Here is a 14803-nt window from a genome sequence, read left to right as displayed (position 1 = left end):
TATCTTTCACTTGTAGACTATTAACAAAATGCTACACTGACTACAGGTTACAGAAGTTGCTGAACTCTGTAGCCAGCATAAAATGTCTTACAGACTTTTCTGTCTTCCCCCTGCATATTTCATTAAGAATAAGTACTGTGGTATACAAACTAATATTTGCATTTAACTTATTACTAACCCAAGTATATTTCTTCAACATCTCTGGAAATGAATGTTGTTCTTTACAGAGAAGGTTAGCCTAAAAAACGGAATATTCAGGCTAAATACTATACAGACACTAAATCTTTTAAAGTAGTTCTTTATATTTCTTAAGTACTTTTGATATGAGTAAAGACATTACTTCACAATGGTGAGTAAAGTGATGTGTAAGAAGTTTTTGGATGTCTGTCAGAGCCAGCAGTAGGAGTCAGGAGTTTAAGCTTCTAACTGCCTCCTCTTCTCCACGCACTTGACAGAAACTGTTACTTAAGATTTCTTTTTTGTACTTTGATACTTAATTCAAAATTGACTTAAAATCACAGAAAACAAGTAGTTTAACACCTTTTTTATCTGTAATGACCTCTGCAAATTAAACAGCAACAACTGCATTAGAAGTCATTCTAGAATGAGAATAGCACAGGTGAAACTGCAGTTAGGGAAGTTGGTTGTTATTAAGTCAGTAGGCCGTAATAAAAATTAAGCCACTTCTCTCATTCAGAGTCCTTTGTGCATAAAAATTAGCAGATTCTCATAAAGTGGGTTGTACACTAAATGTATAACGATACCATAGAGGGCTCATTACAATGGTCTGAGCTATTAGTGCATATTTGAAAACTGCAAAGACAGCATGATACATGTCAAATCTAATTTCATGATGGGGGAAAAGGCCTTCTGAATCCTAAAGAAGTATGTGTTATACATCTTGGTCTTAGTCAAGCCACTGCCATTAAAACCTAGTAAAACGTGTCTAGATTAAACTGTGGAAGGGTGGGTGCCAGACTGGTCAGAAGACTGCAGAGTGCTGAGATATGAAAAACTGCAAAAAAAATCCAAAAATCTTCTTAGCTAGGTAAGTTCTGAAGATATTTTTTGTTTTGAAAAATGCAGCAAGTGAAAATGTTAATATCATTGCCTTAGAAAAAAGAGTTAAGAGCATTTCAGACTTAGCATCCGGAATAGCTGGGGGAAAGATCTCTTTATATACAGGAGAGTTGTCCAGCCAATTGAAGTTTGGGGATAAGTAACATTTTTGTGGCATTTCTGCATAGCACTTTCTGGAGTTGCAGATGTGGCAGCATCTCCAGGGCCAAAGACATTCAAAACAATTTCAGGCTTGGTGGGCCAGATTCCTATTGGACAAATGATCGGGTACTTTAAAATACTGATTTAGTGCGAGTTAGTTTTTTAATCATGTTAGGTCACAAAATCAATTGGGAAAAAAAAAATTCCTGAGTCTTTGTTCTCGAGCATCCTAATATTGTGTTCAGCTTTATAAGAAAAGTTAATGAGAAGATCCCTCTTTTGTTTCATTTTTATAGGGGAAATGAGTACTTAAAAAATGTCGATTATATAGATATTAAAATATAGTGAAAGCATAAAAACTGTGAAATGTGAGTTCGTGATTAATACTGGAGATGTGCAGACAGAAAATCAGTATTTTCTTCTTATGGTTTCAGTTGTTTTATTCACGTACAACCTTTCACATGTAATTCCAATTGCCTGACTAAGAAAAATATGTTATCAGAGGAGTGTGACACAATCTTGAGTGATCAAAGACAGAAGAATTCTGCTCTGGTATCCTCCTTTGAAAAACTTGTAGTTATTGATCAGAACAAAAGGTCATTGGGTTTACACAAATGAAGGGTGGTTCTTAAAAGTTTTGAATAGTCTCACTCATTTCCTGAGGCTCTTGAAAAACTAGTCCAAAATATTTGTAAAATAAATGGCATTACTTACATGTTCATCTTGTAAGTCTTTTACTGATTAGAAGCAAGGTGAGATTTCTAGATATTTACAAAATAGACTTTTTAATGTACATTAGACAATGATCTACTAGATTGTTTTAAACCAGCATGATTAATATAAAAAGAGTTTACTTGAAAAGCCTTGGGACTTCTAACTATAGCTGGTCTTCATGTAGAGACTGAAAAATAGTCTCTTCTGGAACAAGTAGGTGCAAGCCATGAATGTACAAGATGTGTTAAGTCCCTACTTTTCACTGGTTCCTAGTACAAACTACTGTTTAGGCTATTAACTGGAGTTTGGTAGCTTTACTAGCTATCTTCAGTAAACTGGAAAAATCACAGCAACCCAGTAAAAAGACAGCTGTTTCTCCTGGCGTTCTCGTTCTTCTTTCTTTTGCCTTCATTTATGTTGGTTCAGACTTACTTTTTTTCCCCCCAAAGCTGCTGAATCTGCCTAACAAAACTAAAAAGAGTAGAATACCATAGTAAACTTACTGTCTTCTGTGACAGCAAGCATTTTATTATTGCAGTGCTACTTTATTACTACATTTTTAGTATTTTTTTATTGAGCCTTTTTTAATATGGTTGGTGGTAACTTTGTTTTATGGAGCCAGAAAGTTTCAAGATCTAGTGAATAATCCACACCACACTACCTTTAATGAAGATAAGGGAGTATTGCATACTTGAGCAATTCTCCTTTTCTCAGATGCTGTTTCAGATTGGTTTTAATCAATCAAATTGACATTTTTTTCTATACCATCATTCCAAACAGTAAAATATAAGTTAACAATGAGAGTATAAAAATGGCCTTTTCATGTTTATCTGGCGCACTCAATCTTTAAATCCATTTCTGAAGTTTATTGTTTGTTTTAAAATTGGCAGATTAGTACTGCCTGTATTCAGGGAAACTTGGTGAAACAGATATCTTCATACATTTTTCATGTCACACTATTTTTCATCAGAGCTGTAGTTTGAAATTGAGATTTAAACCATAAGTTCTGGACATAAAAGAGTACAATTTCAGCAATAAAGAAGGAGCAGATTGTAGTATTATGAACTTTCCACCAACTATGTGTGATTATTTTTTTTAAATGTTAGCCACAAAAAATGTGTGTAGGTGTGGTGCTTAGGGACATGGTTTAGTGGTGGACTAACCATGTGTTAGGTTAACGTGTAAGGTTAACTCAGTGTAACATGTGTAAGGTTAACTCAGTGTTAGGTTAACGGTTGGACTTGATGATCTTAAAGGTCTCTTCCAACCTAAATGATTCTATGATTCTATGCCTATAGAAAAAGATCAATAGCCAAATTCAATAAAATTGTGTTTTCCTAGAATGAAATTCAGTTGAACAGTTTCAAATCTTAACAGCTAAATAGTTTCAGATTTGCAAATTGCAGGCTTGCATGTCATATATCATAGCCTGCGGATTTTTTGAGCTGTGATCTGGAAATGTTTTGATTAACCTTGCCTCACTTAGAAAGCAGCCTGATCTTTTTTGTTGCATCCTTGTCACTCTTCCAACTGTATAAATCTGATAAGCAGAATGTTTCTGTATTAGAAAAACTTACTTTGCTATACAACTTCCAGAGAAAGAGTGTGATCAGGGTAAAATTCAATTTACATATCTGGCATTAAAATAAACATTGTACGTTTCAGATGAATGGGTGTTTCCAGAAAGTTGTACTGAGAGTATTCAGTTGGATAGGAGTGAGCAGTTCGTAGCTGCTGAAGATTCAGCCTGCCATAATTTAGCCTCACCACAGAATGCCTCTGTTGAACATCACAGCAATGAAACAGGTGATCACCAAGTGAATAATAAAGAGATTTTCACATTTTCATCAAGACCTCAGTCAGCTCCTCATGGGAAGTCGCCAAATACGTCACCAGAATGTTGCATTTTCCCTTTGGATTTGAAGCAAGACAGTAACAGAGTACGTGGGAAAACCAAAATTGAAGATGACTTTCAAGGAACTGACAGCAGTGAAGAGGTAGGCCATTTTGTACATGTAATTCTTGATAAAGTAGTCTTCATTCTAAAACTCCTGGGATGGGATTCTGTCCTCAAGGTAGACCGAGAGGATAAATCATCTTTTCCCTATATACCTACACGTATATTTGTCTTTGTCAGGTTGTTGTGTCTAATTGGATACAGGAGTGAAAATGCAGGTATACCCTCTCTAACCCTCTGAAATCTTTCAGCAATAAAATTAATGAAAGAAAAGAAATATTTTTTTTAACAAATGTATCAGCTGATACTGTATAGAAGTTCACCAAATTGTCAATGCACTGAATAGTTGCATTGTGTCATTACAGTAACTGCTAAAAGTTTCCACCTTTATGAACATTCTAGTGTATTTCATTTTTAATTATAAAATCTGTTTCTTAACATTCTAATCTGTTGCTCATAGCTGAGAAATAAAATGCAACCGAGTTACATAATAGCAAGGTGGACTTAACAGAAATACTGCTCTATATTCTGTATTTCTGAGAAACCAAATTGCTGATGCTAATTATAAAAAATAAAAACTTTCTCAGTTTTTTTTCCTGTAGTTGTGGGGGGTTTCCTGTTATCTGGGGCAGCATATTATTTATTAACTTAAACCCATAACACTTTGTTATTTCAGATAAAGTTCTAGAATTTCAGAATTAAATCAGTTTTAGTCAAGCAGTAGTTCATGAGCAGTGCTATCTGGGATACCATTCTGAAAATATAGAACTGTTCAGATTTCAAAGACTATTTTTTGTCTGTTATGCTCATGAAAAGCCAGAGACGTTACTGTAGAAGCTAGGTTAAGAAAATATTTCCATAACATAAGAATTATGGAAGCTTTCCAGCACTGTCATTTACTCAGCTTCAGTAGTTTCCAATTTGATTGTTTTGTTTCGGTTTGGGGTTTTTTTTTGGGGGGTAGTGGTATTGAAGTCCTTTGTAAAGCTATGTCTCCAAAACACTGTAAAAATGGCAAACAAAAATTTCTGAAGAAGTACCAAACAGTGAAGGCCGTGCTATGATAAGTGAGTAAAAATAAAGTATCTTTCAAAACACAGGGCATATGGCATACTTAACTGATGAACTAAAAGCAAGACAAATTTATAAATTAATCAAAAGCTAAATTAATCGTTAAACTTTGCTGGTGCTTAAGCCTTTATTGAAGAAGATAGCTGACCTTCCATGCCATTGTCCTACCCCAGAGATCCAGTGCCAAGCGCACAAAGAGAAAGCAGTAGCCAAGTACTCCTGCTTTTACAGCACAACAACAACATTGGGGCACAACATTAATGGCAGTTCTAGAGGCTTGATGCAAGAGAGACTGATAGAAGATCCCTATCTTCTTTAAAAAGATTTAAGGTATTATATAAACTAAAAACTTTTCTTTGACTACGTGCCAGAGGTGTGCTAGGAAACAGCCTTTGTTTCATTCATTATTTGTGGATACAAACTGCATTAAATAGTATCAGCACTGCAGCTGGAGATGCTTAGACTTACAAAGCTAGAAGATAATTACATCAAACAAATCTACAGCATGCTAACAAATTATCAAGAGGTTTTTCTCTCAGTCTAACTACTAAATTAGTAATTCATAGTTAAGACTTTCTTTCATGTAAAAGAAGTCACTGAACCAACAAATTACTTAGCAGTCATATTTTGCCCATATTCATCCTCTTCCTTATACAGATACATTCTGTGTTGCTTCTTGAAGTCAGCTTTATACTGATAGTCTGTATACACACTTAATACTCAGATTTCTCTACTTTTGCATTACTGAAGTAAACTAGAAAACAGTTTTATTTCAAGCACTGAAAATACAGGAAAGAGGATCCTGGAAAAGCCGTGATCGCTGAACATAAGACTGCTAACTTAATAGTATCTATTTTAGCACAGTTTAAGGTATCTTTGCAAAATTACCAAAATTCTTTAGCCCAACCATAACATGCTTCCCAGTTTACTTCACTTATATGGCAAAATATTTATTTGACTAAGTTATGCTGAATCTTGCAGTGCTTTTTAAAAATGTGTTAATCTTACATGCTGAAATAAGCTACATTGCTACAGGTTTTCATGCTATTATTGTTTCTCATGATCATTGTATTACAGCTTTCTTTGAATTTCAAATACATTATGTTTGTGTATAACACACATGGATATGTACATGCTCTTGAACTATATCAAGTAAGAGATTTCTCAACCTACAATTTAAATAATTGCATGTGAGCATAAATTGCCTTTCTCCTGGAAAATAGAAGTAAAACTTAGTTTTAATTTAAAAAAAAAAGAAGATTTTGCATATCTTTGTAGTTTAAATATCTTGGACTGGTAAAAAGTCCAAAAGTTCCAAAAGTTTTCCACGGGGTTTTTTATGTCACTGCATCATGAATTAAAAAATTGCAGTTAAAGGGGCTAAATCCCAGTTTCATCCTAGTCTACATTTGAAGTTGGTGGAGCTGCAAAGGAGTATTATGTACTTTTTTTATTAAATCTGTGGAAAATCAGTATTATCTACAAAAAATATGTACTTAATTGTAAAACATAAGAGACGGGTTATGCATCAGGATAAATTTCAAATAAGTGAACATTGACTCTATTTATGTTGCATATATCGAGAGCCGTAAGATATGCACAGTAACTGTGCTAGAATTATACAGTTTATGTAACTTTTGGCTTTTGGGGAGGAAATGTTTCAGCCTGCAAACTGAAAACAGCAAGTATTTATAAATTCCCTTTAGTGGTTACTAATTAGTCACTGAAATAGTTCAATGCTGTTATTCGATTATCAGAGTCAAATAATCAGTAAAGGATAAAAATTGCTTCTTCCCTTGGAACTATTCATCATCAGGTGACTTATTTTGTAATTATATGAATGTCCATGCTTTCAGCTCAAATTTCTGTCAGAGACTTTGTATAATTAAACTTGTCACGGCAGTATTTACAGATTCTGTCAAACCCAGAGCAAAACCAAGAACTCTTGCTGTTTGCAAGAGTTGTGTGACTGTGGCAGGTGTGACCACATGTCACATAATGCTATCAAAAATGCTGTTTTAAGTGTAACAGGCAAGTTCATCGGTGAAGCCTTCAATGAAGAAATTGAGACTTTTTCTGTCCTTATACGATTCAAAGAATAAAGGAGTAAGATTAAATAAGATAATGTACCCTTAAAAAGGCTGATAGATAATTTCACTCTGATACCGCAGTATTAAAGCTCAATGTACAAAGGGACTATATCCCATCTGCTCCTAGTAGGTGGCCCTCTGGAGTCATTAGAATGATCTTCTTAAAATTACAACCCAGCAAGAGCAATCAGTTTTATGTATCCAGAACTGCCCATCTGCATGTTCTTTCAAGGAATACAATAAATCAGTGGAAGTGCTCATTCCTCAGGAAAATCATTCTCATCTTCAGTTTACATATGCTGCACTATAGTTAATCAGGCAAACCTGATTGATGTTTCTGGCACCATTTCATGATTTAGTATTTAACAAATTATTCTAGAGCCTAAATATGTATGGCTGAAGAGACATGGAAAGGTGGAAAGGATTTAACCTTCAGGTAAATCAAAGTTATTCATTTATCGCTAATGTGTGGGGAAAAAATACAGTGTTTTCTTTAGTAATCTTCCATCTTAAGTTAACCTAACTTAATATGGGTTTCCAGCACAGATTTTAAGATAACTTATGGCAAATAAAAATTCATTAAAAAGAGGGAAATACAGATTTGTGTTTCAAGGACATTACTAAGTGAGGGAATAAAACTATAAACTTCCAAAACGTGTATCATTAATAAAATTGAGGGATTTTCTTGAATGTGCATTTCATTCTGTGTAATCCAGTCCTGGACTCACTGAAGTCAGTAACAAACTTGGATCACTTTCATTTGCAGTAGGACTGCACCTTGGCTATGAGAGGCATAGTGAAGATGATATTTCAGTATTATTGAATCTTCCAATATATACCGCCTTACATCCAGTGTGGTAGCATATGGCAGAGGACCAGCATGATGAGATGAAGATGAGGCCTCTCTCATCCTTTCTTCCTTGAGAATAAGAACATTGAGGCAAACACTAGATGTGCTTCCCCATTATTTTTCTTTCCATCTGTTCAGACTTGCTGTTTGTTGTTGAGATGGGGTGTGAGTGAACGTCATATGCTTGATTCATGGGATATTGTGCAGAGACATTGTTAGAAGCATGAATATAAGGTTAACAAACCAACCTCCAAAATTCTTAAATGATATTCAAATGATACTGAATATGATATTCAATTATATTACCAGAGGTGAGCAAAGTGATCTCAGCAGGAGTTATTCCTTCTACGTTTTAAGTTGAAGATGCAATGTAAAAATATGGAATATTAATAATTCAATGGAAAGACATCATTGTCATGGACTTTTTGCTTATTTTTGGTTTACAGTTGTAATGAATTTTATTGAAATGATGATTATCATGTAACACGCAGGTTTGGGAGGTTACCAGCATTCTAAATGGGCCAACATTTTCAAAAGTGTAATCTTGCCTCCCTCTCCTCTTCTTCCTACTTTCTACTTTTCACTACTTGAGATGTAAGAATATGTTTATGGTATGCTCAATGTAATTGCCAGGAAGAGCAGCTGGTTTACAGAATCCTTGCAAACTTATAATTAGGCAGCAGAGATTAAAGGGCCATTTTGAAATTTTAAGGTTATGTAAAACTGTATTGTGTGATGATGAGAGGGAATCACTCTTGCTTTGTTTCCTAAATTTAGGATGACAACAATGAATTCATCCAGGGTACTGAGAACCTTGAGATCAGCCACAGCAGGCAAGGAACATCTGATTCAGCAGTTTTTAAAGAGATCCCATTAAAGAGGATGTCATGGAGAAATGAATACTGGAAGAATAAGGGACACAGCAAACATAACCCCGAAGAGACCATCTTATCAAAACCGCAGAGTTCCACTGTGAGAAAAACAGATTCTGTTAGCTCTCGGAGAAGTTTAAAGCCTACCCTTTCTCTTTCTCCAACTGGCAGTAAATCTGAATTGTTTAAAGTAATTCCAAATGGATCTGAAAAAAATGAAAGATATGAAGGAGTTTCTGGTCAATTAAAAAGATCCATCAGTAAAAAGTCTCTCAAGAAAATCTCAAGAGAAAATTCATGTCTGACAACACAGACTTGTGTAAGTGATTTTTACTTTGAAATTAAATTATTAGGTTGTATAGAGATGCTATATTAGATATACCCATTTGCATGAAGTGAGAAACAATACGTCTTTCATCCAGATGTATTCTGGTTTCATCATAACAGTATTTACTGAGCTCAGTCTGAAACTTGATTTCGTCGTTTTTTGTGGCACAAAAAATAGTACTCCAAATAAAACAGAAATCACAGAAGTTTATAGATAAAAAGAGGTGTCATTGAGCAACTCACATTTTGGAAATATGTGAGTTAGAAAGTAGTTTTGGGCTGAAAGATTGCAAAGGAAAATTGACAGACTTTGAATTGATATATTAACGCGTGACCATAGAAAGAGTGTTAATCTAGGTACTTCATAGTCTCTCTGCGACAGCCCTGAAAAATAATAAATTATATGATTGAGAGCCAGCAGTAAGGCTGCGTCATAGGCTAAATTGCCAGGCTACTAAAGGAATTGTTACATTCACCAAAGTGTTGTTTTATTCCTAGTTTTTTCTTCCTGGATTCTCCTTATGGAAACATGCAGTAATTTGAAGAACAAGTTTGTCTGAAGCTAGTTACGGTCTTAAATATTTCCTAATAGCAATTCTTGTCTTTTCAGCTTATAATGATGTGCTTTGAATTGTGCTTTGAATCGGGAACTGGAGCTTAAGAATCAAGTGTATTCTGTAAATCACAAATGAGAGAGTATGTTACTGTTCCATGTTTTTGGATAGAATTCTTTCGGGCTTAGAATTACTGCAGATCCCTATCTTTTAACATGTGACCCCTTCTCTAAATGTGTTATGAGTAGATTAGATTTATTCCTGAGCATCTGAGAGTGGAACAGGCCAAACTTGTTCCTCAGGTTTCAGAGATCTTTTTTTCAGACCCTATGAGACCAAAGACTTAACATAGCCAGCATCTTCTGTCTGGCAGCGGTCAGTCGTAGATGACTGGGGAAAAAAAACAGTGCAAGGACAGAGCAAGCATCCAGTGATACCTCGCCAGCATGCCCTGCAGGCTTCCTTCCAGCAGTCCATAGCTTAGCAATTTCTTCAGTGAAATGTGTTGTCTTTGTGTTAAATAACTGGTGGTAGAACTTTTTCCACAGATTTGTGTAGTTGCTTTTCGTATTTATATGGCCTTTGCCTTGTGACAGTGAATTTCACAGTTTAACTGCTATTTGTGGGAAAAAATACGTATCTCCTTTCATTTGTTTTGAATGCACTGTCTCATTCCTGGTGCTTTCTCATTCTTGTGTTTGTTGTAAGAAACAATGAATAATCTTTTTTTTTAATTATTATTCTTACCTGTGCCACTTACTATTTGATGGCCGTATATCATATTCTCCTGCAATTCTCTTCTACAGGTCAGAGTTTTATGGTATTTAGTCCTAGGATTGCTGTTTTGTGAAATTTTTTTGTCATTTTTACCCAAGGATGTTGAATCTAGCTACTGCATGATCATTAATGTAAGAGTGGGTTTTGGATAGTAGTATCTTGAACCAGGTATTGCACACTGCTGGGGACCAAAAGAATAGATGCTTCTCTTTTTTGTGGCTCTATGAAGCAGTTATGTATTCTTTGGGAAAATTTACCTACAGTAATGTCTTGCAACATGACATATACCTTATTTGCATGAAGGAAATGGAAGTCTTCCATCATTATTGTGTTTTCTGTCCTTGTAGCTTGTCTCACCTACTATAGGATACTGCAGCCACCATTCCAGTCAGGGGGCTATGCTGGCATTCTGCTATGGGACTTTTAGTCTGTAGCAATTCTGTTACTTGTTGATACAGTTAATTTTAGTTACCTGATTTGACAGCATCTGTGAAAGGGGAAGCAGGAGTGACTACTTCCATGGGATAATGCTACTACTGCTGGGGCAGGGTCATCATGCAGAACGGTTCTACCTACCTACTTTTGGCTGCTATGGCTGCTGAGGATGGACCATGCTGCAGCTAATTGTGCTTATAGAAATCTGGGCACTGGGCTAGGAAGAGCAATCCAAACTGGGCATCGGATTAAAGAATAGTGTCTAGGAAAGCATATGTTCAGCTTTTCTGTGTGTCTTTGGTAGGGAAATGCACATACTGCCATGCCACTGATGCTTCAGTGCTTTTTTGTGAAATGAGTCTCTCAATACTGGTGTAGGAGTTGGGTTTTATGTATCTCATAATCCTGTGAGATAGTATGTCTGATTGAGGGTTCTAGAAATCTCTTCCTGTATTCTACAAGTAGCTTATTGGATTGTGTAAAGGCCTTGCACTTTCCCTGATAAAAACAGAACATCCTTTTCCATGAAGGGTGTGGAGACTGGTTTCCTTTGGGAAGGAAGCAGATTAGGGGGAAGCAAGGGGAATGAAATACAATAATGCAGGTGAAAATCAGAAGCAGTACTGAGACCTAGTGGTGCTGAAAAATATCAGTGGTTGGTGATCTTAAAGACAATAAAAAGAAAAAAAACTTTTTAAAAGCAGAGAAAATCCTACCAATAGCAGCATGTGTTCTATGTATTTATTATCTGGAAAAGACATTAGAACTGCCACTAGTAATGTAGAAAATATGGAAGAATGCAATGCATGTGTTCTTTTGTATTTGGGAAGAAGTAGGATAATGTTTCTGTAATTTTTAGTGACAGGAAAACCCCAGTTGATACTGATAATCTGATTCTCTGTTTCTTAGATGTGTTAATATCCATGTATCTGTAAGCGTATAATAAAATTTGTTTACACTTTACGTTCCCTTTCCTTCCTAGTTTTATCTATAGGAATTCATTTTTTCTAGTTTCCAGTTACTATTCATGGTTTTTGTGATTAAATGTATTCCTCCCTTGTTTCCTGATTCTTTTCAGTTTTGGAAAATTGTTCCACTTGAAATTCAACTATGTTTATTGCTAATCATAACTGTAATCTATTTGTCCATAACAAATGAAATGATATGTTGATTACTTTCCTGAAAGACTTTATCAGTGTTTAATGCAGTGATCAACTTTGTCCTGTAGCACGTAACTAAATGTAGACTATGTGGATTGCAATTAAGTTTTTAAAGTGTTTATATATATTTTACAACTTTTTTGTGATACTTCGTTTTAAAAGGTGAAGGAAATGAGCTGTCATTTTCCTCTGCTCGATAAATAGTTGATTAGTAAATTAGACAGTAGGGTTGTTATTATCATACTGCACTTGTAGATGTAGATGTATTGCACATGTAATCTGTTGCTTGTAAGTATTTTTTGCAAGGACAAAGCCTATTATCAATAGAGAGATAATAGAAACTCAGGAGTTACAGACTTTGTTTTATTGCTACAAAATATAAGATGAAAGTATCTGGCAGATTTAGCTCTCATACTTGATTTGATCAAGTAATAAAATTTTCCCAACCAGAAGACTTTCCTTGGAGTTCTTTGATACTTATTTTTGTACTAGGCCACGGTCAAAATTTGAAGCCAAATTTGAGTGCCACTGACTGCCTTTTAAACAGTGGTTGTTTATATTAGAATGTATGTTCACCTAGCACTTACAGAATAAAGTCAAATATGTATTTTATTAATTTTTATTAAGAATTTTTCCAATAATTTTAAAATTAATATAATAAGCTATTTGAATGTGGCCTTTTTCTGACCACGTACGTATGTAAAGCTTTTTTGTATCTGCTGGAGCAGTTTTGCAGGAAGAAACTAGTATTCTAGGTCCCCACAAGTTTCAAGAAAAGAAGTGCTGACTTATAATATTGTTAACTACAGTGAGACAATACTGTAGTTTTTTTGTTGGCTGTGGGCATGTAATTATTTTATTTCCATTTTGAAACACTGTTCATTGTTTTAAGAATTATGTATGAAAGGATAGTTTCATATGAAAGGGTATTCGAGTGAGAGTTTACAGAGAAGTATTCTCTTCTAATCTGCTCATATGGAGGACTGGTAAAGAGAAAAATGCTTAACCAATTCTTCCTGCAGTTGATTCGCTAACTACTTAATACACTTTAAGGACCTGGTTGCTTGCAATGTTTTATTCATGTTTTAAGAGTTCTCTATTAAGTTCAAATATTTTTAATTAGGAAAGAAGTACAGCCCTCTGGGTAATATTGCAAGCACGTAGATAGCTGGTAAAGTTTTCCACATGTATAACTACATTCAAACAATTCTGAATAAATCATTTGAACCTAGAAGAATGCAAATGTCATTATATATGAAAAAAATTCTTTAAACAACAGGTTTTGTCAATCTAAAGTTTTAAGCGCTTAATAGAAATATTTTATCATAAGGGGAGGATATGCAAAAAGACAAGATAAGCTTTTAATTACTAAATGAAATATTAATTTTAGACAAATTTGTGAGTATTGCAAAATTACTTACATCAAAAGTTTCTCCTAAATTACAAAGTGAACTTAAATTCAGTTTTCAAATTCTCTCTTTGAAAATTGGCTAAGACAATATAAAATTTGTGAAGAGGCTTTTTTGTAGTAGTCCTCTGAAGCTACAGAATAAATAGTCCAAACTATTTCTCCTTTATTACAAGGAATTTATTGTACAGGAAGTTTAACACAGAAAACTGTCATGACATCTGTTTTCCTTTCTGAGTATAGTATTTCTAGGGTGAGACCATTACTAGAAAAGAAAACAGAATGACGATTTGAAATAAGCTGGGGAGAAAAAAACAACGAATGTTTTGAATTGTTTTGTAAAAATTCCAAAAATCTGTGCATCTTTCTTCATAGACATAAAGGAAAAGACAAGCAGGGTTGGGCAATGTTTTGCCTTTATTAAAAAGAGAATGAGAAAAATGTTCTTTCGATGCTTAGTGCTTTTATTCTGCATAGCACTATTTCATGCTGTCATTTTAATGACGGCATGCCAGTTGCTTCTTATATGAGGTAAGAAGGATAGGCCAAAGCTTCTCATAATAATCAAATAAATGCAGAAGGCTTCTATAGGGGAAAATTAACAGGAAATCAGTATCTTCGGTAAGATCAATAAAAGTTATAGCAGCTGTAGATCTGGTAGAATACTAATACATCAGAGCAAAGCAGACTTTCCAGACGTAACATAGCAAGCCTCATATGAAGTAAACAAATAACTAATAGTAACTGAGCTAATAACGTATGTTCAGTAAGGGTCTAGAGAAAACATCATGTATTATTTTAGGATTAAAAATGCTAGTAATAATCACGCTATTCAGGAATGAAGCTTGGACTTCAAAAGCCAGAGGTAAAAAAGGGGTGGCAGCTGTGTTAACAGCTTCTGTCATCTTATACCTTGTACAAAATGCATTTATCTGAGCCAAAAAGTAGCCTCTGAGTGCTTGAGGTGATTCCGTAGGAAAAATCTGTGCAAAGACATTTGACTTAAGAATTTGAGATACATAGTAAAAAATCAAAAATGTTTGCAATAGGCTTTGTGAAAAAGACAAGTAATTCTAAAGATTTGCATACTTGCACATGCAACTGTTTCCATGTGAGCGCCCTTCAGTCATAAATCCTGTTTTATGTGATATATTTACCTGCTGATTGTCAGCTTGCAGGCACACTTCCCATCAAAGGTAGTTTACTTTATTTCAGTGCTAATTTTCTTTTTGACTGGTTATTTGCAATGGATGGTTTTAAGTGAAATCTAATATCATGGTAGTCAGAATGAAATGTCTAAAATATATGATGGAGTTGCTACTCCCAAAAAGTTAATGTTGGGCAGCAATCTTTACTGAATGGTACTT

General features: G+C 34.7%; 1 protein-coding gene across 5 annotated transcripts in view; it reads left to right on the top strand.

Annotated features, from left to right (window-relative positions):
* Positions 1–14803, top strand: part of CFAP20DC (CFAP20 domain containing) — an 86758-nt gene that overhangs the window by 43134 nt on the left and 28821 nt on the right. For all 5 annotated transcript variants that reach the window (XM_076346529.1, XM_076346533.1, XM_076346530.1 and 2 more), the window contains 2 exons: positions 3601–3932; positions 8681–9094. In XM_076346529.1, the coding sequence (XP_076202644.1) occupies positions 3601–3932; positions 8681–9094 (746 nt within the window). The remainder of the gene's footprint in view (positions 1–3600; positions 3933–8680; positions 9095–14803) is intronic.

This window comes from Aptenodytes patagonicus, chromosome 8 (genome assembly GCF_965638725.1).
Source record: "Aptenodytes patagonicus chromosome 8, bAptPat1.pri.cur, whole genome shotgun sequence".
Classification (NCBI taxonomy): Eukaryota; Metazoa; Chordata; class Aves; order Sphenisciformes; family Spheniscidae; genus Aptenodytes; species Aptenodytes patagonicus.
This window is presented reverse-complemented; position numbering and strand designations above follow the sequence as displayed.